Source organism: Acanthaster planci, linkage group LG11 (assembly GCF_054643075.1).
Source record: "Acanthaster planci isolate LZ-2023a linkage group LG11, COTS_SCS, whole genome shotgun sequence".
NCBI lineage: Eukaryota > Metazoa > Echinodermata > Asteroidea > Valvatida > Acanthasteridae > Acanthaster > Acanthaster planci.
Genome location: NC_141787.1, coordinates 11,485,520 through 11,512,038, shown reverse-complemented (window position 1 = coordinate 11,512,038; position 26,519 = coordinate 11,485,520). Strand labels below are relative to the sequence as shown.

Here is a 26,519-nt window from a genome sequence, read left to right as displayed (position 1 = left end):
GTTACAGGGAAAGTGTAAAACTGGAAAGTGTGAGCTGAAAAAAGTATACATGTACTACAGATGCTCTGGAATGGTCTGAGTCAAGTGTTGCATGACACAGGTGAGGACACAGGTGAGAAGACTGGAGTGAATCATTCATGAAAGGCTCCTCACTAATTGCTTACCTGTGTATATACAGTGTGTACATACGGTACAGTATAATGTTATTGCAATTAACTCAAAAAGATGCAGGTACATGCATATCGGTAGATTTGGCAGGTAAAGCTTTGCAAGTTCATAAAGGAGTCAGGAGAAGAACTAAAGCTATACGAACAGCTGGCACACAAACTGACACCATGACTAAAGCCCTCATAAAAAACAGCTTTAAACCCCAATTCAGTATCTGATAAAGTGTACTCCTGTTATTGTTCTTCTGCAAGAACAAATTTAATACAGTCCAAGATGTACATGTACAGTACACCGGTATGCTCAAAGCACAGTCTTTCCTTTCCATGTGACTGTCCAGGCTGCCGGGTATGATGTGAATATGTACATATGGATGCATGCAAGATTGCGTAGGTGAAAATGAATCCTACTAGCCATGGCAACCATTAATCAAGCAGATATTTGCTCACAGTAAGCAAGCAGAGATGACTCACTATTACTAATGGTCTTTCACCGTCAAAGAAGAAGACGAAGAGAGAAAAAGAAATTAAAATACTGGTAAATGATAAACTTGTGTACAATGGGTGTCTGTCTGGCATCTCCTTGGATATTAATCAAGATCTTAATCGAAAGTCTTAATCGACATGCCACAGACACCCTTTCCTGTCTCCATCTCACTCAGTTCATGCAATAGTGCATAAAATCTTGTGATGTACTAGTACTGTACATGTACATGTACCATGCATGCATGTAAACTTGAATAAGCCTAGGCGATGCCTTAAAAAGAGTTGAGAAAAGGGGAGGTGCACTTCCGTTTGTATTGTCAGTTTCTGGTGATGCACGTGTACAAGCGGTTTCTTGGGATGCCCTCTGGAGAAACATGTTTTTGTCTGTCTCCACCTAAATAATTTACAATGTACATGTACAGTATGTAAAAGGTTTTACATGATACGGCACCCACGTCGAGTGGCAGAACTCTGACAAGCACCGGTATACTTGGGATCAGCGTTGAACATCATGCACAAAATATCCATATAGTTCATTGATACCTCAGAGTATAGTACAGTGTAGGTTTTGATATGACTTTTGTACAGTGCAATATGTACGTGTATATGTACATTATACCAGTACAAGTACCAGTACAGTGATAATGACAGCCAGGCTGATGTACATGTATACCGGCATGTTTGTACATGAAAATGTACAAAACATGTCAACCAATGTCACCAAATGATGCAATTAAAGATTTTTCTCTCTTGGACACTGATGAACTTATCTTGCACTTGACTTTCAGTACAGAGACTCATCCTAAATACGTGTACAAGATGTACCGGTAAATATACTAATGTACTATTACATAATTATTATTATTTGAAAAAACAAATGTACCGTATATGTACCGGTACCTTTTTTTTCCAAAAATTTCAGTCCTGCATGGTTCATTTCAAGGTGTGCCTTCACTAGGAAAATCAAAATAGTACAGGTACAATTGCAGCCAGAATCTACACTGAGCATAAACTATGCATAGTCCAAATGCCCAATATTCTAGTGCCACATCTCAGACCATAAGAATGTTCCTGTTTACAGAACAAGTCACGTGCAAAGAAAAAAAAGGAATTAGATTCATTAGGGCAACAGCAATGACTTCAGTGATTTTAATAGTTGATGAAAATGTCAATCCATAATAAGAAAAACCCCTCAATCTGTACTCACATGATTTCTCACATGCATCAAACAGCCGTTCAAAGAGACAAGAATTTTGATCAATCTTCCAACTCAGACGTGTGTGGTGTACAGGTGCGCCTTCCTTTTCCCTCCATTCTGGCAGGTGTGAAAGAATAATATGGTTGGTTTACACAGTGGCTACTGTGCAACCATTTAATGTAATTGCCCACAGCAGAGTGGGGACAGCCATCCAGCCTGGATGACTCATCCTGCCCCAGTCGCTGTCATTCATAAAAATGGGCATGGGACTGCTTTATGTGGCCATGCTGTGGCACTTGATGGGGCAAGGTGTGAATGGAGTCCAGGAAGTGGATTCATGAGGGCACATCTGTAGGAACCATGGGTGTACACAGCACACATCCAGGAAATCCCTCATGAGAACTACTCATATATGCCGCATATGTACCTGTACAGTCTGTTCTTGTCCAGTGTGGTAAAAAATACCCTGAACATTTAAATACAATGTTGCATTCAATCCAGCTACATTTACATGTACACAAATGTCATCAACATTCAAGAATTAAATTAATTAATATAACAGGTTTTGCCCTTACCCAACGTACATGTATATTAATAAGCACTGTATGCTTAGTGCTTGTCCGAGAGCTTGCGAAAAAAACCTCACAAGCTTACTTGGGTGGGACTCGAGCCCCAACCTCCTGCCTTACTAGTGCAGATGTCTTAACCACTCGACCACCGAGCTTGCCGGGGTCGGCTGGCCGGTCCGAGTCAAATGAAGCAGCGGGTACCGCGAAATATTTTCAAGATGTGTTTTTGGGTTTTTTTGCGTTGGGGAGATGTTAATTATATATATAACAGGTTTTGCCCTTACCCAACGTACTGTATCTTAATAAGCACTGTATGCTCAGTGCTTGTCCGAGAGCTTTCGAGAGGTTAAGACATCTGCACTATTAAGCAGGAGGTCGTGGGTTCGAGTCCAACCCGAGTAAGCTTGTGAGGTTTTTTCGCAAGCTCTCGGACAAGCACTGAGCATACAGTGCTTATTACTATACGTTGGGCAAGGGCAAAACCTGTTATATATATAATTAACATCTCCCCAATGCAAAAAAAAATACATCTTGTAAATTAATTAAATTAAATGCATGAACATCCTCAATGTATGCTTGAAACTTCTCAAAAAAGGTACCTCAATTGTGTACCTGTTCTTTCTCAGAAGGAAACATCAGTAAATACTACTGATACAGGATGATAAGCACGAAAACCGAAAGTGAAGTGCATATATGGAATCGAATCCAAACTTGCCAGTACATGTACTCGTAGTACAGTAAGTCTTATCTATTGTTACCAGAATTATTATTAATTGGAAATTGGGATAAAGCACACGTAGCACAACAGATTTTGGATGGTTGCTTTGGACTACATAAGTACATGTACCGGTAGTACTAGTAGTACGGTGTACATGTGTATTGTCCATTTACATGCACATGTAGGTCAGCATTTGACTTCGGTGCTGTACATGACAAATCATGACTCTGTCCACACAGTACAGTATTTCGGTTGTACACTGTACATGTACAGTAAGTGTACCAGTCGTGCTTTCTTCTCAAAGCAAAATCAGCTCCATTTTTCCCAGTTACGTGTACATGTATATCAAGAGACCAAACTTTAAAGGAATTTTCTTTAATTCTGACCTCCAATGCCATCATGGCAACTGAAAAGCTCCTTCAAAAATATGCTTCTCAGTACTGGAGTAAAGGAAGCTATTTTGGTCCCAAGGTGGCCTCTAGATCTGCCAACTAATATATCAAATTATAATAGGCAGCTGGGTTTGGCTCAAAGCCAGAGCTACACCCTTGACCTGAAAGTTGACCTCAATTGACCTTGGTTTGAAAAGAAAGGACATTTGTGTGAGTGTTTTATCATACTGTGGCACCAAAATCTGGAATACTGTTTGGAGCTTGAAAACAACATAAAAATATAAAAGTGACAGAAAGTTATGATAAAAAATAGTTTGTCAATAAATAGCTTTCAGCACTGCTAAAAATAAGTAAATTTCTGCACATGTACATGTACATTGTAGATGCATGCACTGGTACCGGTACATTGTCTTCAATTCAAGAAATGGTACTTACATGTATATGTATGTGTACATGTACCGGGTACATGTATAAGTTCCCTAACTTCCATGGTGCATGTTAACTCACATTGCAATTGGAGGATTTGGGATTGGTACCTGTATGTTCCAAAGTTTAAGACATACCGTATATCACGTGCACATACCATACATGCACCACTACATGTAAATGTACAATATTAATAAAAAACTCTCCCTCTCAGTACTGTACATACTTGGTACATGTACATGTACTGTAACTCAACCACAATACCCAAGCCTAAAGGTACATTTCCAAATAACAAGATCAGCCCTCATTTGCTCATGTGTACCCTGGACAATACCCTCCACCCCCCTTCATGGTTGATTTACAGGTACTGGTGCCCCGTACTCCGCACTCTTCAGAAAAACTACCATCAAAGGTACCGGTACCACAAAAGACAACAGTCTCAATCATCCAGGTATAAACGGTGACACTAAGCTCATTGCATTTCAATGGAGTAGATGAAGTTGAATAAACTTTTTTTTTCAGACTGCACTCTGACGACAGACCACAACTAACCATGAATAACAGAGGCTGCACAAATACAGAGAGCATTTTTGCAAGGTGAATTTACCTCTGCTTGTAGAGGCAGAAGTGTGAAGTTTCACTAAAGGGAAAAAAAGGTACACTCGATATCTGGGAAGGCTTGCCAAATCAGCTATTTATCCTCTCAACTTTGGCCACGAGGTATCACTACATTGTACATGTACATGTCTAGCTCTGTCTACATTTTGAAGTAGCAATTTACAATGCAGCACTGGAAAGAGACATGGAAATGCTTCAAGGCTGCATTGTTAAGAAATAGTTTATTTCACATTGAAAAAGTGACTGTACCATTTCCTTCCTCCATGGTTGTACAAAGTACATGCTGTACATACATACATGTACATCATAAACGCCAAATGATACCAGAGTGCTGAAATAAAATAAAAGCAGCAAAGAAAGATAAGAAATTTCAACAGAGGGAACGTCTCCAAGTATTATCGTACTGTGCAGTCACTGCAGTGTACAAATTCAACATACAGGTACTATTGGCGTGAACTGCCACAATGTGTTTCAGTTCTGCCCACTAATATTAATACTGGACTATGCCAGGTATGTGCGTGCCCTCCACAGCAAGACAGAGAAGTGGAGCATGTACATTACACCTCCAGGCGGGCATCACGTGGCACTAATCAAAATGGTCCCTAGCACCTCCCAAGCTCAGCGGCACCTCGTCGCTCCTTGCTTCAGGGCACTGGGAACAGGCGCGCCAGAGTCAAAAGGAAGATGACGTCAGATCTCTCATTAAATCATATCGCCAAGATGAAATATTGTGGATGAAGAAATGTTCAATTGAACCAGTATATGCTGGTTGTGGCAGAGAGATAGAAAGAAAAAATCTGAAGAGTGTTGTGGGAGACACGGAACTTAAGAAGCAAAAGTGACACCCCACCACTAAAATGAATAAAAGTTGACATGCATGTACATGTACATGTATGTACCACTTGTACATGTAGGCCTACTGTTCAGCAATAATGCATTGGATAAAGCAGAAAGCAAAATTTTTTTTTCAGTGCAGTTAGTAATTTGAATTAATGGTAGAATGGCTAAATTTTACCTTGTTGATACTTTGACTTTGAACTCAGGAAAAAGTTCACCAAGAACATGCTTTAACTATACTCAACCAGATCAGGCATCTTCTCACACGTATTTGTTGCACCATTTGACCTTTTGAAGCATTCACTGATCCCAGTGAATAATGCTATGATACTAAGCACAACCAATGTCTAAAAAAATTAAACTTTTCAACCATTGTTTTATATATTGCCTGAATATCCTGTAGATTTCAAACAAATACATGCATGTGTACTTAATAATGCAAATGCATCACTTTTTTCTAGGATATCCCAAGGAAGCAACGAGATTATGAGAACCCTCAGGCAATGGAAAAGATGTAGACTTGATCCTGTCTGAACCTTCATGCAAGCGCATTTACTTGAAAGCATAAACAGATTTTTATCAAGCCCGATGCATTCTTCAGTGGCTGCAGTTCACTGCAATTGCCTCCAGGACCATCAACTCCAATGGGAAATATACATGTATGGTTAATGCCACATTTCTGGCTTTCACAGCAGCGCCCTTGGGTGATGCTATTTTTTTGCCCGGATTATCTCTTAAAAATCAGGGTAGTCGGAGAGATCTTACCATACCTGGCCCCAAAGGGTAAGGGGGGAGGAGGATACCAACAAATGCAGGCTCCGAGAGGGAGAAAAGGGAGAGGGAAATGTACAAGCATGTTCTGTTGTCCCCACCGAATGAGTAGCTCCCAGCAATTTTAAGATTCCAGTTTGCTAGAACTTGCCTTCAGAATAAGAACCTTTTATCCTACATGTACTTATCACAACTTAACCCACATTTCTGATGGTGCAAAATGAAGTACACAGACTTGAAACGCCTACAGGTACATACTGGACATGTACCAGTACATGTAGGCCCCCATATCATTATATGTACTGTACATGTACAATATAGGAAAAATGGAAAACGTATTTCATGTACATGTATATATGTATACATGTACATAGTAAAATAACTTCAGATCCCATAAATACACTGACAACCAGAAATGGTATCAACCTTGGGCTGTCAGAGAGCTACATGAAGATGTTCGTACACTTGTAGTACATCAGTACGGTATTTTGGCGGTTTTACAGTACACACACACACATATATATATATGTACATGTTCATATACTGGTACAATATGTTCAAATTCAGGATTGTGCTTTTTCTTTCAAATGTAAACTGAATCACCTCACACCTTCAATTTAAATTATCCCTTGTGGTTGATTTGATGGAAATGCAGAACAGCTGCTAGTATTTGGTCCATCTTAAATTCTGGTAGAAATATACATGTACATTGAGTCCATACAAACGTGGAAACTGTTCTTCGCAAGTTTTTGTACATGTTTTAAACAAGACCTTCTCAGAATGTTTGCAGGGATGGCACATGAGCAAAATCTCCCATTTAAGTTATACCCCCCTTCTGAATACAAATTCCTGTAAACTAGATTCCACTACCAAGCAAGCACTCTCCTTGCAAAACAGAATTTCTAAGTACAAACAAATGTGATTTGAGCATAAGTTATGATGTACCATACACATGGAGATCTTTTACTCTGTCATGTTTACTCAAGGGGAATGCTCATAACTGCTGTCAAGTCAGATCAGATTTCTCCAAACACATGGCAATATTTGCTCAAGCTTACCTTAACGTGTAGAAGGTACAGTATCAAGGAAATACTACAGATGAATCCCATACAGTGTGATACTACTGCCCTCTGTGGGCACGCATGCACGATGCAGCCAAGCACAACCCTCTCTCTCTCCCTCAGTTGGCTTCTGCTGAAACGACCAGGAAACAGTGAAGATTATTCCTCCCTGTCACACCGTAGCCTTGACTACATGTAAATATCCCATCCTGTGAGACAGCCCAGCCACAAATGTCAAAGCCACAAGTGCCCTAATCAAAGCCAAGGACTGGTTTTGCTGAGGCTATCACAGCTTCAAGGATCCTAATAGGCAGAACAGAAGCCCAGCCTGTCCATTTCTGGATGATGACAAACTGGTGACTGAAAAATGTTGTTTCTCCAACAAACAGCAGATGTCAAATAGTGATCAAATATACTGGCACAATAAAAAATTTAAATCTACAGTACATGTACATGTACTACACGTACACAGGTTGATTTTATGGGAACTTTGAGGGTACATTCATGTATTTGTAATGTGCAATACCGTACACAATGTAAAACTAATAAATGAGGTACTGTAGTAAGAATCATCTTGAATAAAATTTAACTAATGTCAGAAAGAAATCCAACTTTGACGTGAAAAGAAACTGTAAAAAAACCACAAGAACTTGAAAAGTATGGCTGCTGGCCTCAAGCCAGAGAAACTGATGACAGAATTTGATACTGTGTTGGGTGAAATAAAAGCCAGTGAGAAACAAATTTCTGGATGTTGGTGAAAACATCTGCTGGCTGATCACCCCTACTCGCTGATAGACATGTACAGATTGTTTGAGTGGAACAATATATCCCAATCAATGTTTCATGTTACAGTACAGCAGGGCAACTGTGTTGAGACTTAAGGGAGGAATTTCAACACTTATTTGTTTTTGCTGGGACCCCCTGTTCTCTGTGTTTTGACAGGCTTCAGAATGAAATTTTATAAGGAAGTGATGGTGGACCAGCTGCCCCTGAATCTCAGATTCTGCAGAACATCACAATTTATACAGTGTACTGGTACATGTACAGTATCTCACAGTACCCAGTATTATTTCAGATTTTTTTTCAGCTGAGCCAGTTGCAGAATGGATAAACATGAATAATTGAAAAATCTAGGAAGTATTCCAATGTTTCAAGAAACAATAATTTTTTACATACTTAACCCAATAAATTGCTATTCAGCTGAACTTCATTCCTCTTTAATTCCATCATTTAAATTATGTCATTATATGCAAATGTGACACATTTGAGTGTGCATGTTTTGATTCCAGCCAAAAATAGTAAAATTATGCAATTTATAAAGTCTGATTCATTTTCAAAGTAAATGCTTTTAAAAGAAGCAGGATGGTACATTATACACAGATCCACAAAATGTTGGCATTGTTTTTACATACATGTAGTATCTGATGTTTCCACAACTGACCACGAAAGACCCAGGAAACAACTGCACATTTTACTATCAATCACAACCAACATTCAAAATTCAATTAAAGTTTCAAATGTCAAGTGCTCTGCCAACCTCCAACACAAATCTGGCAGCCTTCACCTTAATCAGATTAGATCCCTAATCAGGACTGAACTGATTTTCAGTTAATGCACAGCTGGTTTCTGGGGGGAAAAAGTGACGGAGATCTTAACAAAAGAGCCCACCCACCCATGATCTGATTAAGCAGCCTATTTGATGCTTTAAATAGCCATTTCCAAGTCTGAAAGAAAACACTCAAGTCTCATTGTCTATTAATGCTACCAGTAATTTATAAACATTTCCTACCTGCAGATGAAAGACATTCTATGAGGAGACTAATTACCAATGACCTTTTAAAAGTTCTTAGAGACTACTTACATGTAAGTACCGGTGTGACCTCACTTGAGGGATCAGACACCCAATAGCCATACTTAACACCTACATGTACTAAAAGTTGAAAACATTTTTCTCTGCCAGAGCAGTTGGGATTGCAAAGAACCCTGAATGTGAATATGTTCATATGTACATGTATACTTTAATTTCTCTTTTTACATGTACCTGTACATGTAGACTATAGAATAAACTTACTCATGGATCTACCTGTATACATGTACATGTATATGCGCACAAAGAGTTTTTGAAAGAGCATAATTGTTCAAGAATCATGCCGGACTATCCAGCATGCAGTCTGGCAAATGCTCGCCTGCCAATTTTGAAGGGTTTTGACTTCAATAATAACAAAAGCAAACACTAATCTATCATCCTGGATTAGACAGTACCATTTAAAGTGACCTGTCATTGCTTGTATGAATTCACAGGGAGTTGTGTTCAAGGATTTAGAGTGCCTCAGTGCCAGTCAACACAATGCACAAGGCTATTATGATTATGATACAGGTATGGTTTCAATTAAAACAGCACTGGCAATATCCTTAGAATACATGTAAATCACTTGGATACATGTATGACAATATGTACAGTACATGTAGGTACCCTAAAACCAGACTGCCAATGGTACAATAGGGAGGTTATTGGGGTCTTGAGGATTTTACTGCATTGTAGTACAGGTAGTAACACCTTCAGGCCTACTCTTGTTAAATCTAAAGCTGTTGAGAATCAAGAAATGTGCAGGCTTATGAAGGCATTTCACTTGCATACATATTAAATACATACCAGAAGTTGGGCAAACCTATCCCTTCAAATTTAAAACAACTCAAGAAAAGAGGTGCAACCCAAGGCTCACGATTAATTTCTCACACACACACACACATCAGTGAAAAATTGCCACTAAGCAACTCCAAACCAAATGAAAAATTTGTTTCATAAAAAATGTGATGCATTATTCCGTAATAATATGCAATGAAATAGAGATGGAAATTTCAGTGCATTCAATCGTAATGCCAACACCCACTCCCAGCACTGCCCACCCGATTCTTGTCACGTCAACTTCTCAAATTAGTTTGGCTCTGCCCTTTAGATTACATTAGACTGTATTTGTAACAGATCTCTTGATAATTTCTAGTGAAAGGCTGGGCCGTAATGATGACTTGAGCTCATTACTTGGTTGTGGAACAGTGCAGCGAACTCAACATACACTGTTATGAGACAGGGTTTTCAGATTTTTATAACAGGCGTATCCGTGTGATGATTTTCACAGTTACAGTAACTGATCTCAAATGAATGCCTATCTCCCAGTCTCATTTTTCAAGTCACAAGAAAAATAATGCAAACTTCCTCATTTCAAAGAGTATTCAAGAGCAAGACACTGGCCAGAATTCCCCTGATGATGATGACAATAAGTGAAATACTCCCATTACATAATGCACGAAAAAGGAAGAATTTTATTTTTGGTTAAAGGATTGTAACTGCACGGTTCAACTATTTTTCTGGGATGCAAACAGGATCAAAATACATGTACATGTACATTCACTGTAAATTATTTTACATGTATAACTTGTGGAACAAAAAGGAAGTTTTCAATGGATAGTTCCAGGTATTATACCAGTGTACATATGCACATGTACATGTACATTGTAAATTTTGTACATGTACTCTGTACCTCCATACGAGTACATGTACTGCAGTACACTGTGCATGTTGGTTACATGTACACTCACATGTACAGTACATGTATACAGCATTTCAAGTATAGTATTATAACTGGGGTTATAAAGCAAAAAAGTAGTAACAATGTAAGCTTCTCATTTCAGCCTACATGTACAGTACCAGTACCTGTTTTGACTTTGTAGTTCTAAAGCGTTTTTTGGGGGGTGGTGGAAAAATGTGAAGTTGGAAATAAAACAAAGCAAAAACATGTGTCTGTTATGGTTTGAAAGTTGTGCAAAACTATTCAGCAGACTTGGAATTAATGCCACGCGACTTCCCTTGTTGTTATAATCAACACTTACATGTACATGTACCAGCATACTTGATCAGTGTGGAGTAGTTTTTAAAAATGTGCTGGAAAAGGTTCCCACCTGCCTCATGCTGGGTCAGGTTCAAACCACATTTGTAATTTCTAAATTTGGGGGGGGGGACAAAAGGGAAATTTTCAGTGGACAACTGATACAGGTACCGTACAGTGTACATTCAAAGTATTGATGCAAATAATTTCCTTGTTATGTCGAAGGGAGCAGCTAACCTTACATGTACAGTCAATTTTTAGTTACATATAGATAAATTTGTTATTTCCAAGACTTTTGGGGAAAAACAGGAATAGACACATGCAGATAGCTTGTGTACATGTACATGTACAACATGCAGACTCCAAAAGTTTTTTTAAGTAATGACACACCCATAATTTTCTTTTGACTAAAAATGCGATTACAAACTAAAATCGCATTCCAACCAGATTTGCTGATTTTAAAAACTTTGGGAACAAAAGAAAAATCTTCAATGGTAAATTTTGACGTTAGTACAGAGAACACCAGTGGGCTGGTCTGTTCATGACATAGTTTTTTCTCTGATTGTCTCAGTCAATTTGAATATTCTATTTTAGCCCACTGCCATCTCAGTCAAGTTGTACAAAATAGGTACTGACTACGTAAGGAAAAATGGAAATTTTTCTAATCGCCATATGTTCTCAAATGTCGGAATGATTTTCTCAATAAAATGCAATTTACAGAGTAAAGAATATGTACTCCTCAAGAATACAATTCCACCCGTAATCAACATGTACTGCAACACCACACTGCCAAAAGAATTGATTAAACGGGGAAAAAAGGCAACACGTACCGGTAGAGGGGTGAGACCATAATTGATACCTGTATGTACCCCCGTTCTATTGAAACAGTTATAAGTAAGTACTACATGTATATGAACATGTGCAAACATGTCGCATGTATGCATGCTTAATAACAGAAAAGAATTTCAGCGAAGATACATGCAAGCTTGCAATGTACACACATGTACCCGTACACCGAGGCCCTGATCCAGCTGAGATTATGAATTATTTAACCAGTTTAATGTGTGTCTGACCTACGGTACACTGTACACATGAATCACAGTTAGTGACTAGCTCATTGTTTTTACTGGAACAGTGCTCTTCGTGTACTGGTAAATGCACCTGCAGCAGTGAAATTTGATTAATCAATAAACTGATTGGCAAAATGACTTTTTTATTAAACAATCAAGGATTCTAGGAAGACACCAGGAGTGACTGAGACATGATCCTCCTTTTTCCCTAGATTGCCCCTGTGGGGATGGACCAATCACTGATGAATCATCATTGGGTCTTGTATGTGTGCACTGTGGTTTTAAATTCCATAAATGTGAAAAAAGAGGTACGGTGAGTTCATCCCAGGTACGGTGAGTTCATCAGTTAATAGGTTTCTCCTCATTCTGTGTGCCAATAAGAATACCGGTAGGGGGGAGTTGGGGGGAAGTTACTTGTAGGGAAGATTCCCTTACACGTGTATACCAGTATGCACCTGATAAATCTGTCAAATTACATACATGTACATATGTTCTGCCTTTACTTTTCATTGAAACTGTAATGACTGCAGTACCGGTAAGGTTATGAAGGCCAAATTAACAAAATGACAGTCACAAGCCATCAGAGACTGTCTGTGATTCAGTTTATTAGTCAGGATGAAGTGTTTCTTCAGAGATAAATACATGTACATGGCCTTAGGACTTCCATGAAACCTACATCTACATGTACCAGTACCATACATGTACCTTGGAAATTGAAACAAATTTGATAAATTTTCTCTTTTCAAAATTCTACAATGACCAAGATTGAGCTACAAGTATGCTGTACGGTGCCTTCAAAGCTGGAAGATACCGGTAAGCCGATAAGCATGACATTACTTATCACAGGTTATTCCCATGGCACCACTCTCCTATCTCAATATTCACTTTCCTTGGGGGCCCACATCCCATTATAAATCTCAAAATTCATGATCATGTCCACCAATATGGCAATTAGGTTGCCTCCTCCTTTGCAAAATCAAACAAACTATTGAGTGTTGATCGTGTTCGCTCAAATCTAATTCATCTAGTATAAGTGATGACCAGTGAGTCATTGCCTAGCCTTTTGTATGCCAGTGGCTGACAACATCAAGTACACGTAAAGACATGTACAGGTACAAACTATGGAGAACCTGTACGTTTCAACATCTTCCTAGCATCATAACCATTTATTTACATTTTGCTTTCTATCGCGGAGACAAATTTCAAATACATGTACATACTGGAAAGAACCAGTAATTACTGCAGTGAGTGATTCAAGATGCAACTTAAAAACACACATATTCATTTTATGTACATTTATGTACCGGTATGCACAGTAACCTGGTCATAAAATACCGGGTTACATGTACCGGCACCTTCATTTCCAATTCAGTGGTGAAATTAATTGCTTTTTCAAAAACTCAACATAAACCAAACAAGCACCATCCCTGAGGAGTACTGTTGCCATTCTGTGAGAAGTCTGCAATGTACCGGTACCGTTCATGTCCCGGTACATGTACAGTGTTTCTCGTATTCCGTCGTAGGGTCAGAAGAGATCAAATGAGCACAATTGTGAAAGAGGATGTCCGCTGACATGGCTGATTGCGAGAGAGGAACAAGAGGATGTTGGATGCCCAAAACGTAAACAAAAAAATTATCAAAAACAGTACACACTTATACCAATCTACAATGTACATGGTAGATTTTACTCATGACAGACAGCAATCAAATGTCCAGTACGCTATCTTCATACAGACTAAGCGACCTGTAAAATGAGCACTTGAACATTTGTACACACGCATGTACATCATGATACATGCTGTATACGCTACCAGTATCATATACTGGATTACTGATAGTGTATACATGCATCATACACTTCTCTTTTTCAACAGCAATTTTTTTCTTTTCCTTTTTTAATCTCCACCTCCTACCCTGTGGCATAAATTTACAACCGTTCTTAGGGTAAGGCACCAATGTAACAATCAATCCCCCTTCCCACTTCCTTGAACATAATCAGGTGTCACACACATGCAGTGCTCTGAAGTTTTCTTCTCCTCTGGGCAGGCGAGGCGGGACTCGGTGAACAGCCCTACCCAGCCTGCCATCCTTGAGCACCCACGCTCATCAGAGTAATGTGGGCGAATTACGCGGCTGGCTGCATCCCATCAATGCAGTCAAAGGAGCCGACCAGTGTGCGTGTGACTACGTGCTGTGTATCAAGATTTCTTGTTGATGACACACCATCTGGATGGCTCAGTCAGCCAGGAAACTAAGTTGTGGACTTAAAGAATCACTAAAACTGTACTTGAAGAAGCTGATAACTGGCCATGATCCAAGATTGCTCATACCGTATATTGGTGATCTGACAGTACATGTACCGGTGTACATGTACATGTGCATGAACACATACATGTACAATGTACTCCCCCAACTTTCTAGCCTTCTAACAACCATGCGTTGCTACATGTTATTCACTAACCTACATGTAAAAAGGAAAAAAAATGAACATGTACATGTACATTTGGTGGAAGGCATTTAACACGTGCAATATACCTCACCAAAGTTACACCATATACCGGAACAAGGCCGGTACATGAACAATGTAATATTGACAACTTGTATCTGGACCCTGCAATGTACATGTAATGTAGCTTGATCAATGAGCAGAATGTACATGCATGTACAGGTAGTAGCTCTACATGTGTACATGACAACTACATGTAGTTTCACAATCAGTTTAATATCAATCAGTTTTTAGCTCAAGATTTTTTCCCTTCACACAAATAAATGAAATAAAAGCTACAAGACTAATGTAGTACTCCAGCCATGTACAGTACTTATAATTTTACATACATGTACATGCTTCATTCTGTGGATCAAAGTTTCTGATGACAGTAAAATTAAACAATTTGTTACTCATTTTTTTGGTCCACACACAAATAAATTTTTAAAAGTATTCCCTTCAACGTAATGCAATACTCCGCATTATACTTTCACCCGTTTCATTCCATTAAGCTTTGATGACAGTCTAAAGAACAGGACCCCTTCATCATGTCTTTCCCATCATGTCTCATTTCCCATTACATATCAGACAAAAAAAACAAAGAATAATTTTACTTACAACTGAAGGGCAGAAGTGGTTGTTTACATTTACAAGATGAACGCGCAAACATGTACAACTTAAGGGCACTTCTTTTACTTTTTTATGCAGGACAGAGCTTCATCAGCTGCTTGCACATTCAGTGATGATGACAGAAATGATTCCAAGGCTCCTCGGGGCACTGTGGCTGGGCACTGAATAAAGATCTCTAGCAGACAGACAGTGACTGTCTCATCCTTTGCAAACTGTCAGAGCACTGGCTGAGCCTCATCCGATTTGCTGAGGGGTGGACCGATCAATGAATCAATAATCTTCTGGTCTCAGGAGGAGCACTGAACCCTTGGATGACAGGATTTACCTACGGTAGGCAGACCTCCCTCAAGGACTTCTTGCGCATTGCTTAGTTTTCTCTGTTTGTCAGGTTTTTATACAGTAGATCAAGATATGATTCATACATAGTTCCTTTTCCTGGTACAACAAAGCAAATTCTGGTACCGGCACATGTAACGGAAATTAATTTCCTGCACATACACCAGAAAATATTTTAGGAAAGTGCTAAACAGCTGTAGGAGAAGGTGGAGTTTTACTGGAACAAATCAGGAGGGGAAACTTTTTTTAGTACTCTGAAATTAATTTCAGGTACTGGTACAAAAATTACATAATTACGAAAATTCTACCTGCCCAAGTGCTGCATTACAATTATTCGCAAGAAGTTCCCTAAGCTTGTTCAATCTACTAGCACATTTCTCTAACCCACACAAACAGGTCCACACAACTTTATGTAAGTTCTGTATGTTTTCCTCAGGAATCACTTTACAATCAGTTTCTCACAATCCTTACAGACAAAACTGTTGCCATAAGCATTTTCCAGAGTTTGTACCGTACTACCGTTACACCCCACACATAATAGTGATAAAATCATGCCTTTCACTGCATCCACAATGCCCATGGATATTTTTACACATGTGAATGCAATTATTCCCATGTTTTTATACGCTTAATCTTCAAAACAACAAAACAAATTTTCCACAGTCTTACCATTATAACATACATGTACCAGTACTTCATGTAAATTTTACAAATTTAAAATGCTTTTTGATGTCCCACATTTCCAATACAATCAAGAAAACTGAGAATTTTGTCGACCTTTGTCAGTTTATGAGTTTTCAAACATATGAAAATAACACTGTCAATTTCGGCACTGTGAAAAAAATGTGTTGAAATAACCTACGGTGTATGATTTCAAAGTTAGTCAAAACAAGGAAAGCTGTGATGTTGGGAAATTTATTTAGATATTCATCTCAAAAGAAAACTTTCTGACACATTTCAGTTGGTTGCATCATATTTAAGTGCGAAGAATCTGCCATACATGTAATTGGTTGTTGGATTTTGTTGAATTTACAAAATTTCTATCAGCGAGGGTTTGGGTCCATGATCAAAGAGTGAGATTTTTCTTGAGTGCGTGTACACTGAAGGCTATTTTTTTCTGAAAACAACTGTTACAACAAATGAGCTTGTAACATGTGGTACCGTACAGGTACATGTAGTGCATGCATGCAACATACAGAGACTTCAATGCAACATCTACATGTACATGTACCTTAAAACTCAGCAAACATTTAAAAAACTTTGAAACAACATGTACAGTAGCCTCTTTGAGGAAGTTCACACCACAGATCTGTTCTGTTATCACCAGTGCTTGGGCAACAGGTACATGCACATGCATCAAGTCCAAGTATCAGTTCCCCAAGAAATAATTTCATCCCACATATGCACATGTAGGTACTAGGTCAGAAACCAAAGGAAGTGGCATTCACTTACATGTACATACATCAAAAAGACTCGTGCTGAACAACTGAAAGTGCCTGAGCTGAGTATTTGACTATACACATTCTACCAGCAGCTAATCATCCATGGGGATTAGCTGAAAGAGATCACAATGTGTATGTGAAAGTCCTGTCAAAGTGCATGCAAATCAAAAAGCACAACTGAATTGGATTACTGGGGTACCAGTAGGTCCTGTTGCCTGGCTCAGCATACAACTGGGCCAAACCAGGACAGTGGTACATGTATGTGATCAATCACATTGTGGAAGTTTGGTACACACGTACAGGTAAGTGTGAGAAAAGAACAGAACAAGAGGTACTGTACATGTAGACTGGATGGTTCAAGTGGAGTGATGAAGGTGCAAGTTCCAGCCGCAGCAACGCTTAAACTATAATTAATCTCTGTTTTATGGCAATCTGAGTGAGGTACACGACTTACAGGGCACAAACAGTTTGGACGGGAAAGCCATTATGAATCTAAAATGAACAGACATAAAGACCTACCATGTTTCTTTTAACAAAGTCTACTCAAGTGCAGTAATAAAAAGGATTGGGATCTGGTTGTTTTACATATGTGCATGTACCCGTATGTGTATTTATCTGTATCAGTACTTTTTTTTTATCTTAAGATTTAAGGCTCTAGTCCAAAATATTTGGAGTAGAGGCTTCAGTGTGCTACATTCATATTAGCCCCTTGGTTGTATTCCAAATAACTGAAATCCTACTCCCCAACAAAAGCAAGGCCCTGCAAAGTAGTGACAGCAGTGTACACGTGTACTTGTTACGATAAGATTTCTCTCCATTGCAGAGCTAAACAAAAATACATGTACATGCAGGTGGAGTTACATGTATCTTACCATCGTAAGGGCATTATTTATACAACTGTTGCCCGCTGTGCAGGAGTCCATGGTGTTTCTTAAATCCAAGGGGGCAAATGCCATGATACATGCATGGTTTTGGCATATCAGGTGATGTACGGTATTCACAACCAATAAAAATTCACTCTCTATAATAGCGGCAGAACAATAATTTATGACACTGTAAATTGACATTCTCCACATAACTTTTTCAAAAAAAAAAGAGGCTAGTGTTCTAATTCAATGTACCAGTATCCACAACTTCCAAAAACTTTAGAGCACAAAACCATCTGCTATAACTTTCAAATTAACATTCAGCAAAACTTGCTGCAAACATTCGTTAGATACTCATGCTGGATAACATCCGAATACTGCTATTACTTTACATATGACAAAACCACAACATGTAATGTTACGATGATGACAATATAACATGTTCCCTGGGTTCTAGTCTATCACCTTTTGAAAAGTTTCTTCAATAAAAAGTCTCTTCCTTTGCCAGTAAAATATCACTAAAATATATTTCAACAATTAAAGAATCTTGTTGCCAAAGTTCATATCTTTATCCATACCTACACACTGTTGAGTGTAGGCCCTTACAACTTATGTAGGCCAATAAAATCATCATTTTCTTTTACTTAAATCAATCGTTTAAAATCAAAATAACCTCGTCTTGCATGAACGTGAGAAGCACAAAATATCAAAAAGCAAAGGCTTCAAGTTCAACCACGGAGAAAGCCTTTTTTCCCACTTCCGTGGTTAACAACCTGTGTTCTGTACTCAACCATGTCGACCTACATGTACGCAGTAAACAGTGGTAAAGGATAGGCCTACATGCATACCCCACATGAGCCAGGTACCGGCATGACCAGGGTACGCGTCAAAGTGTCACACTCTTCCCAAGGGATTTTCACCGCGTACCCACGTAACCAGTCATTCCAGGGTTGTTTTTTTTAGAGTGGCAGGGTATTCCCTGTTGGGTAAGGAGATAATGATTTTATCATAATCGCATAAATAGCAAGCTACAAAGTACAAGTGTAACGTTAGGCTGGCACTTGGCAGCGTACGGCCTATTTTAAAAACCTGCAAGGCCAATCAGTGCAAACAAATTTGTCACTTCACACTTCAAGTTTCACTTTCATACATACGTTTATTACACTCCACGAATCAATAGTTATCGTAGCTTGCTGTCCAAAACATCTCTGGAAATGTGCTTCTGGCCAAGTCCTGGGAGGAAATTAATGTGCCACTCTAAAGGGTTCTACTTTATAGCTGACTGTACGCCTAGGCTGGTATAGTATTAACCTACGTACATGTACGTACACGAGTGAAGCGCAGACGACAGTATTTTGCACGAGTCCCCGGGTCCCAATGAGTTGAACTAAAAAATACAAGGGAAAAACCCTATACGACGTCTGGGTATCGTGCAATAATGGGAACTAAATATGTACAGAGGGCGCACTCGGGCATTGCACTGTGCGGCTGCCTTTCAGGACGGCAAGGCGTCGGGACCACTGTGGTTTGGCTTCATGGGTGCAGTGTCCCAATTCAAGGAAAATTCTCCGCCAGGCGGAGGCGCACAAAAAGTACCCCCCAGAGATTGTTTCAAAAGGGGGGAGGGTCTGTTTGGGCCAAGAAATGGTGGGAGTGTGTCAGTATGGCCCAGGATTATCTCTGTAGATTCAGGGGCACCCATCTGGGGGCAAAGCAGACAAAAATGGGATTGAAAATTAGTCAGAAGAGCCCCCGGAAGGGGAGGGATGTCATTTGAAAAATGGCCGTGGGGGGCTTGGCAACATTCACTTTTTGAGGGGTGAGTTTGTTTTGGGCGGATAATTAAAAAATTCATTGGTTAACCTACTAAAAATTGAAAATCAAATGAAATCTGAAGGACCACACAACACATTGTTTTTTTGTTTGAGAGGCCTCAGGGACTTCAGTTGCCTACCATGGGGCTCCAAACTTGGTTGATTTTACACTATTTTCAATGGTGCTTGAATTGGTTCAGTGCACCAGTATACGTGTGATTGCATATGTAGCGCGGAACGTGGAACATGAACAATTTTTGAAACCAGTCTGGTAACTAGGGTTAAATTATATATATAACGGTTTGGCCCGTACCCAACTTATGCTAATAAGCACTGTATGCTCAGTGCTGTCCGAGAGCTTGCAAAAAAACCTCATAAGCTTACTCGGGTGGGACTCGAACCCACGACCTCCTGCTTACTAGTGCAGATGTCTCAACCACTCGACCACCGAGCTTGCCGGGGTCGGCTGGCCGGTCCGAGTCAAATGAAGCAGCGGGTACGGGCAAAACCGTTGTATATATAATTAACATCTCCCCAACGCAAAAAATACATCTTGAAAATAGTTCGTGGTACCCGCTGCTTCATTTGACTCGGACCGGCCAGCCGACCCCGGCAAGCTCGTTGGTCGAGTGGTTGAGACATCTGCACTAGTAAGCAGGAGGTCGTGGGTTCGAGTCCCACCCGAGTAAGCTTGTGAGGTTTTTTTCGCAAGCTCTCGGACAGCACTGAGCATACAGTGCTTATTAACATACGTTGGGTACGGGTAAAACCGTTATATATATAATTAACATCTCCCCAACGCAAAAAAAAAAATACATCTTGAAAATAGGGTTAAATTTCTGGCAGGGCACCTGACTAGGGAAGCCACATTTTTTCAATATACCCAGCAAGAAATGAGACCGAGGGGTACCCCCCCAACATGTCCAATCCCTATACACATTCCAGACTATTGTTACTTAACACATCCCCCCCCCAAGATGTCTGAAAGGAATTCCCCAGATTCCTGCGAGACAATGACCGACACAAAGCGGGGGGGGTTCTCTCCGTCTCGCACCTTTCTGCACACTTTGTTTTTCAAGGGGCACTGAAAGCAAGAATGTGACTTATATGAAACAGGAAAAAATACAGAAAAGTGGTTTACGCTCTGAGGTTTTAACGTATGCATAATGTCTGCATTTTCCCATCCATGACAACAGATCAAAAGGAAGGTACCAGTATGTTTCTATGGTGTTGGTTCGTCTTTTTTTTTAATAATGCCAAACTATTGCCAAAGGGGGTTAATTGTGAATTTGGGATCAACAAGGGGTTGCAGCGCCCTCTTTAAAAATTGTAGTTTGAGAAGTATGTTTGCGTGGTTACGTTTGTACATAAAGTAGAATGGCGCCCTCATTTGTCAGCATTTAGATTCTGTTCTTGACCTGGTAGCCAGACGTTTAATTGTAACAAGTTAAGGTTTGTCGTTTAGAACCCGACTAGACCAAGCAGTTGATTACGTTAAGCAGACGACTGCGGGCTGGTGCTGGTGAGGCCACATAACTGCCCACGTTACTGTATTTTCATAATTATTTAGAATACACAAGGTGTTGCCACCATACCTCAGCATAAAAAGTTGAACGCCCTGCATTCATCTTGAGACGATTAATTCTTTTTTTTAAATTCTTGGCTACCTTTGGCGTAACCCTGCTAACGTCACATGAGTCATGACCTAGCCTACTCTGAGAAGTCATAAGCCTACTGTACTGACTGTACTGTAGTACCTTATTATCACTCTTACTGAATCTTAATTTACAAAAGACCATGGAAAGTGATGATTCTGATTTTGGTGACACCTCGGTGGGGCCATCGGGGGATGATGGATTGACCAGAGAGTTTCATCAGGCTGCCCAAAGAGTTCAAATGCTGGTGTCTGGTCTACCCAAGGAGAAATTACTGTATCTTTATGCAAGGTACAAACAGGTAAGAAAAACAAGCATTGTTGTTCAGGTTAGTCAGTTAGTAATAGTACATCATTGAAGAGAGTAACATTGTGTGTAAAATTGATATTGTACTCTTTTTAGGTACTGGCTTTGGGCGGAATTAAGAATATGAGAGGAACTGTTTATGGTACAAACCCAAATTGCATCTAGGCTTGGCATGTTTGGAAACAAGTTGATATGGAGGACTGCAATGGAAATGTCTAGCTTTTTTGTACTATCCCCGACAATGCCCTGGATTTATATGTACATGTAGTTCCTTTATTTTATTTAAGCTAATTCAGTTGTTTGTGTATGATCATTTGTAATCTGTATGGGTATTGTCAAATAAAAACAAACAATTGTGTGGATAGCATTACCCTGTTGTAGACTTCTACTATAACTTTAACATAGGATTCTGATCTTTTCACATTTGGCAAAGTTTAAAAATATCTGCATTTCAAACAACTTGAAAATGGTATGAATAGGGATTTCATTTACAGCTCAAATTTTCTTTCAAGTCTTAGAAGGCCTGGACCATCAAGGTGGTTTATGTTATTTACATGTAAGTCCAGTAACCATAGTAATGATGACAATGTGAAGTGTCTATGAGTGCACGCACAAATTCTCTATTCCTTTTTAGCTTGCTGTTAAATTTCAATGTCATCTGTCATAAGAGCTGAACATTGTGCTCTACAGTTTGAGGCCTGTTGTCAATTTTTATCTTTTCTCTTGCTCTCCCTCCCCTCCCTGGCCTAGCAGGCTAATTTTGCAATTCCTGCAGCCCCTCTGTGAATGCCTTCCTGTTCATGTGTATCAATTCCTTGTAGGCTACTGTCGGCAAGTGCAACACACTGCGGCCAGGTCTCTTTGACTTCCAAAGGAAGCAGAAATGGTAACACTTTGCCAAAGTCTACCCTGCTTAGAACTTACAGGAAGAGTTTCCACTCGACATACATGTAGCCAAAGAAGTGCTGTTTAGGGTCAGGCTCGGTCCTGTGAGATTTTCACAAGACGTTCTAGGGACCCTGTGTGGCCTACCCAGGGGAGCCAATTTAGGCCACGGCCAAAAGTTACAGCTTTGGCCAGAAATAGCATGTGGGCTTATGGAAGGGAATGGCTAGAGGCTGTAGTCAATTCCCGTAGATGCCTACTGCTCCTAGCCATAGCCAGTTGATTTGAACGTACCGGTAGCTTATATCTGAATGAAAGATACTGAACTTTGTTCCTGTGTGTCATGCTTTCTTGCCATTCATAGTACATTCCAACTGATTATTTTGTACTTTTTGAGTGTTGTAAACAAATAATGTAAAGTGCAGGCCAATTTCCATTTTAATGTTGCAGAATAGCAGTATCAAATCATGCCCTGAGAATTTCATCTAATCTCAATACCATTCCATGCTAGGTTTCATCACCACAAATTGCCACTGCTATATCTTGCTCATCTTTAAACTTTATTTTTGATAATTTTTTTTTTTTTGATTTAAACTTGAAGGGATGCATGGCACGGGGTGGGTGAAATGACCAAGGATGTTGCCATGGCGGAGTACGTTGCCGCAGTGAAGGAGATCGACCCAGACTGGTCCAGCAAGACGAAAGGCGGAGGAGGGAGCAGGGGTGGGATGGGGGTTGGGGTTAGCACCATGTGCAAGGAGGACGACGACATCTGGTGAGAACGCTGTGAGCATTTGGAAGACGGCCTGCATGCTTGTTACATGGATGGATTTCTTCAGTCCTAGCAAATGAATCTCAAGCTCATTTGTACTGTTGCTAGTTTTCATTTGCATTGGAAAAAGATACTTGGCCCTTCATTCTGTTTGCTCATTTTAACATCCCGATAAACATGTCACAAAAGATACAAATGTGGCTCTTGAATTCCACTGTACAGGATCTGTTTAAGGTTTAAAGTGGCTCTGGCAACTTTAGACTCCATTTTTACCGGGTTGGATCACGTGTGAATATTGAGGTAGGGACACTCTAGCCATCACAAGATTGAATTAATGCCCGATGGATCCAATTAACGTGATATTCTGTTTGCAGTGACTTCAATAAGACCGTCTTTGATTGGTGCAAGGAGGGCAATGTAGAGCAGGTGAGACGACTGCTGGATGAGGAAGGGCTGGAAGTCAACGACACTGATGATGAGGTACCCATAATGTTCCCATCCACCTGTCATTCTCGATTAATTCAGGGAGTCCGCATGCAATTGAAAAAACCTTAAAAACACCATACAGAACTGAACAGAATTTCATATCTCTGCTAAGCACACATTAGCTGCCAAGAGAGCATCCATCCATTTAAAAGAGAAAGCACAGCAAAGAGCATGGTAACTTCAGAATATGCTTAATATAGTGAGGCCACATATTAAATTTCCACGAGTGCATGGGCTAAGCATGCCCAAGTTGTGCAGTACGCTGGCAGTTAGCACAGTTTTTCTGCTAACCATTAAGAGAAGTTGTGAAACTTATCCAAGTTAAGGACTACATGTATATTAAATGTGTGAGTGTAATCGAAGTCTGTGCCACACTACCATTGGCATGGATATTAGTGCACCCCCCACAACTGGGAAAATGATAGAACTGGGGTCGTGAAGAAGCGTTACGAAGGAGGAAACAAATTTGCCAGAAAGTTCGACCGTAACGTCTTTATTTATCAGTGCATCATTGACAAGCAAACAAACTTGAGTGGGGAGACATCAGTCAGAGTAGAACTGATTTTGCGAATGGATTTGATCTCCTCTGAGTTGCCCAATGCTGATCTGCGTTTAACTTTGTAATCTACAGGGGATGAGTTTACTGCACTGGTCATGTGACCGGGGCCATACAGATGTAACACTGATGCTCTTAGAGTGCCAGGCAGATGTCAATATCCTTGATGAGGAAGGGCAAACACCGTTACATTATGGTAAGGAAAAGAATGAAGGAATAAATAAAAGAAGTAAATGTAAAATTGCACAAATCTGTATGCCAGAAATACCATCTTTAGTCTTTGTATCAGTGGCACAACCAGTGAGGAAATGATTTTCAAAGTGGGAGGGGGGGGGCATTTGTGAGACCACCAGGCATCAGTCATGAATAGGCCAATACACTAAGCCTCACCCTATTGTCGATGTGCAAAAAAGTGGGGGGCCGTGCTCCATTGTCGAAAGAGTGGGCGGTTCACTATCCCCCCTTGCTTCTGCCGCCAGTGGGCAAAACTGGGATGAAATTTTGAGGGGGTAACCAGGGGTGCAGGTTTGTTTTTTTTTAAGATGCAACTGTCCAAAAAGATGTGCACCCACGTATTAAACACAGTGCTGTGCCGTTTTGAATTGTTGGTGTGTACATCTAGGATATATGTATTCCACGAGAGTATGTCAAGAATTCCAGTCCATTTCTGATGTGCAAAGCTTGTTGTCTTTGGACAGGACATCTAGACAGCACAGATGGATTGCAAAGAGCTCAATTCTCTGTGTGAACTAGAATACTGAGTGAATTAATATCTCATCAGTTTCCTCCTGTGTTTCATGGCTGCAAATTCTATGCAGAATCTGGCTGTCCGTGTTTGAAACTTGTGACCACATCCATATAACTGATCACCAAACAGACTGCTTCAGCTTTCTGTTGGCTTATGTTTGAGTAATGTGGCCCAGTGTGATTCCCACGTCACTTATGTTTAGTCAACAACATAGTGTAGTGCCAACCTAGGATCCCTTGAACCCCTAGATTTGACCTTGACTGAGGATTGATGTGGTAATAACTAAAGCATCTGTTTGATTGTCTGCATCCACTGCCTTTCAGCTGCTGCGTGCGAGCACGTAGCCATCGCAGAAATCCTTCTGAAGTACGGCGCAAACCGGGAACTGAGAGATAACGAAGGCTGTACCCCTCTGGAGCTCACTTCCGACACAGTCATCCAGGAAATGCTCACAGTGCAGTAACCCTGACAGCAGAACTCTGCAGTCTGACTATCATGCCCCACACACAGGGTTTGTGGTCTATAGTGGTTGTGGGTTTGGTATCTGAAAGAAGAGTCCAATGCATGCCACAGCTGCAGGCCCATGTTGCATTGTCAACCCAGGCTCCGGTGCATTTTCTTGCCCAAATGGGTAAGGACGGGGTGCCTGTAGGCTTTGGAATCCAGCCAAGGATTGCGGTGCTTATGTCCCTGAGGAAGATGCTTTGCCACAATTGCTTCTCCTCCTTGCAGCAAATGGATATCTTTGGGGGTGGCAGAGTTGGTCTGTGTGAATATATCTCTGTGCCTCATCAGCAACATTTTAGAAAAACTCGGCCTGGAGAGCTGACTTAATTCAGGTAGTATTCTGGCCAGGAAAGGGAGTGTAGTGTGTAGTGTATCAGTACATGTATATGTTCATTTACGGACTGTACACATTTTACGCTACTTAAAAAACTGAATTTTAAAGTCTGTGGTTCAGTTTTAAGATTTTAATTTAGTTAAGATGTCTGATGTAATAAACTCATTTCAGATGTAAAAAATTCAAAGTTGTCAATGTGATGCATATTATTCATTTGAAATATATCCGTACCAATGGATCCTCTCTAATAACTCCCTAGACTGAGAGTTCCGGTTCCGATTCCAGTTCTTGTGCTGTGTAAATATTGAGGATAACTTTGGCCGAAATTATGCTGTAAAACTGCGGTGTTGGCGCAAGTGCACTGCCTTCAGTCAGTACAATGTCAGTTCTCCAGTCCAGCAAAAGCCTGATTTCAGACTTTTTTCATTTCAACTGTTGGGTCAACTTCAGGCCTTGTAAGTGTATTCAGGTTTCTCTTGCCTTATCTTCAGACCCTGGACAAG

The 26,519-nt window shown here is 40.1% G+C and overlaps 2 protein-coding genes across 8 annotated transcripts in view; one reads left to right on the top strand and one right to left on the bottom strand.

The window, feature by feature from the left end:
* The window catches only part of LOC110984795 (SH2 domain-containing protein 3C-like), a 47,290-nt gene extending 28,024 nt beyond the window's left edge, over positions 1-19,266 (bottom strand). The window contains exons 1-3 of one of the 6 annotated variants that reach the window (XM_022245305.2): positions 19,108-19,266; positions 7,238-7,370; positions 1,858-1,965 (exon numbers count right to left, since the gene is read on the bottom strand). The gene's annotated coding sequence lies outside the window, so the exon portion shown is untranslated. Of the gene's footprint in view, positions 1-1,857; positions 1,966-7,237; positions 7,374-15,297; positions 15,436-19,107 lie in introns of those variants that run through there. The other 5 variants (XM_022245304.2, XM_022245303.2, XM_022245306.2 and 2 more) reach the window with 5 other exon arrangements.
* LOC110984835 (acyl-CoA-binding domain-containing protein 6-like) lies at positions 15,511-26,203 on the top strand. 2 transcript variants are annotated; one of them, XM_087143077.1, is made up of 7 exons: positions 15,511-15,639; positions 21,562-21,723; positions 22,550-22,614; positions 23,215-23,388; positions 23,760-23,865; positions 24,503-24,623; positions 25,499-26,203. In XM_087143077.1, the coding sequence occupies exons 2-7, from the start codon at positions 21,565-21,567 to the stop codon at positions 25,636-25,638; spliced, it is 765 nt and encodes a 254-aa protein (XP_086999203.1). In that variant the 5' UTR covers positions 15,511-15,639; positions 21,562-21,564; the 3' UTR covers positions 25,639-26,203. The 2 variants fall into 2 exon arrangements, with proteins under 2 accessions (XP_086999203.1, XP_086999202.1); XM_087143076.1 differs by lacking the exon at positions 15,511-15,639 and adding an exon at positions 21,218-21,289.
* Positions 26,204-26,519: the final 316 nt, after the last annotated feature.

Excerpts from the sequence above, each read along its gene's own strand:
- LOC110984835 (XM_087143077.1), top strand. The coding sequence starts at position 21,565 with ATGGAAAGTGATGATTCTGATTTTGGTGACACCTCGGTGGGGCCATCG. Across the intron at positions 23,389-23,759 it reads AAGGAGGACGACGACATCTG|TGACTTCAATAAGACCGTCT; the intron begins GTGAGAACGCTG and ends TTCTGTTTGCAG. Across the intron at positions 23,866-24,502 it reads TCAACGACACTGATGATGAG|GGGATGAGTTTACTGCACTG; the intron begins GTACCCATAATG and ends TGTAATCTACAG.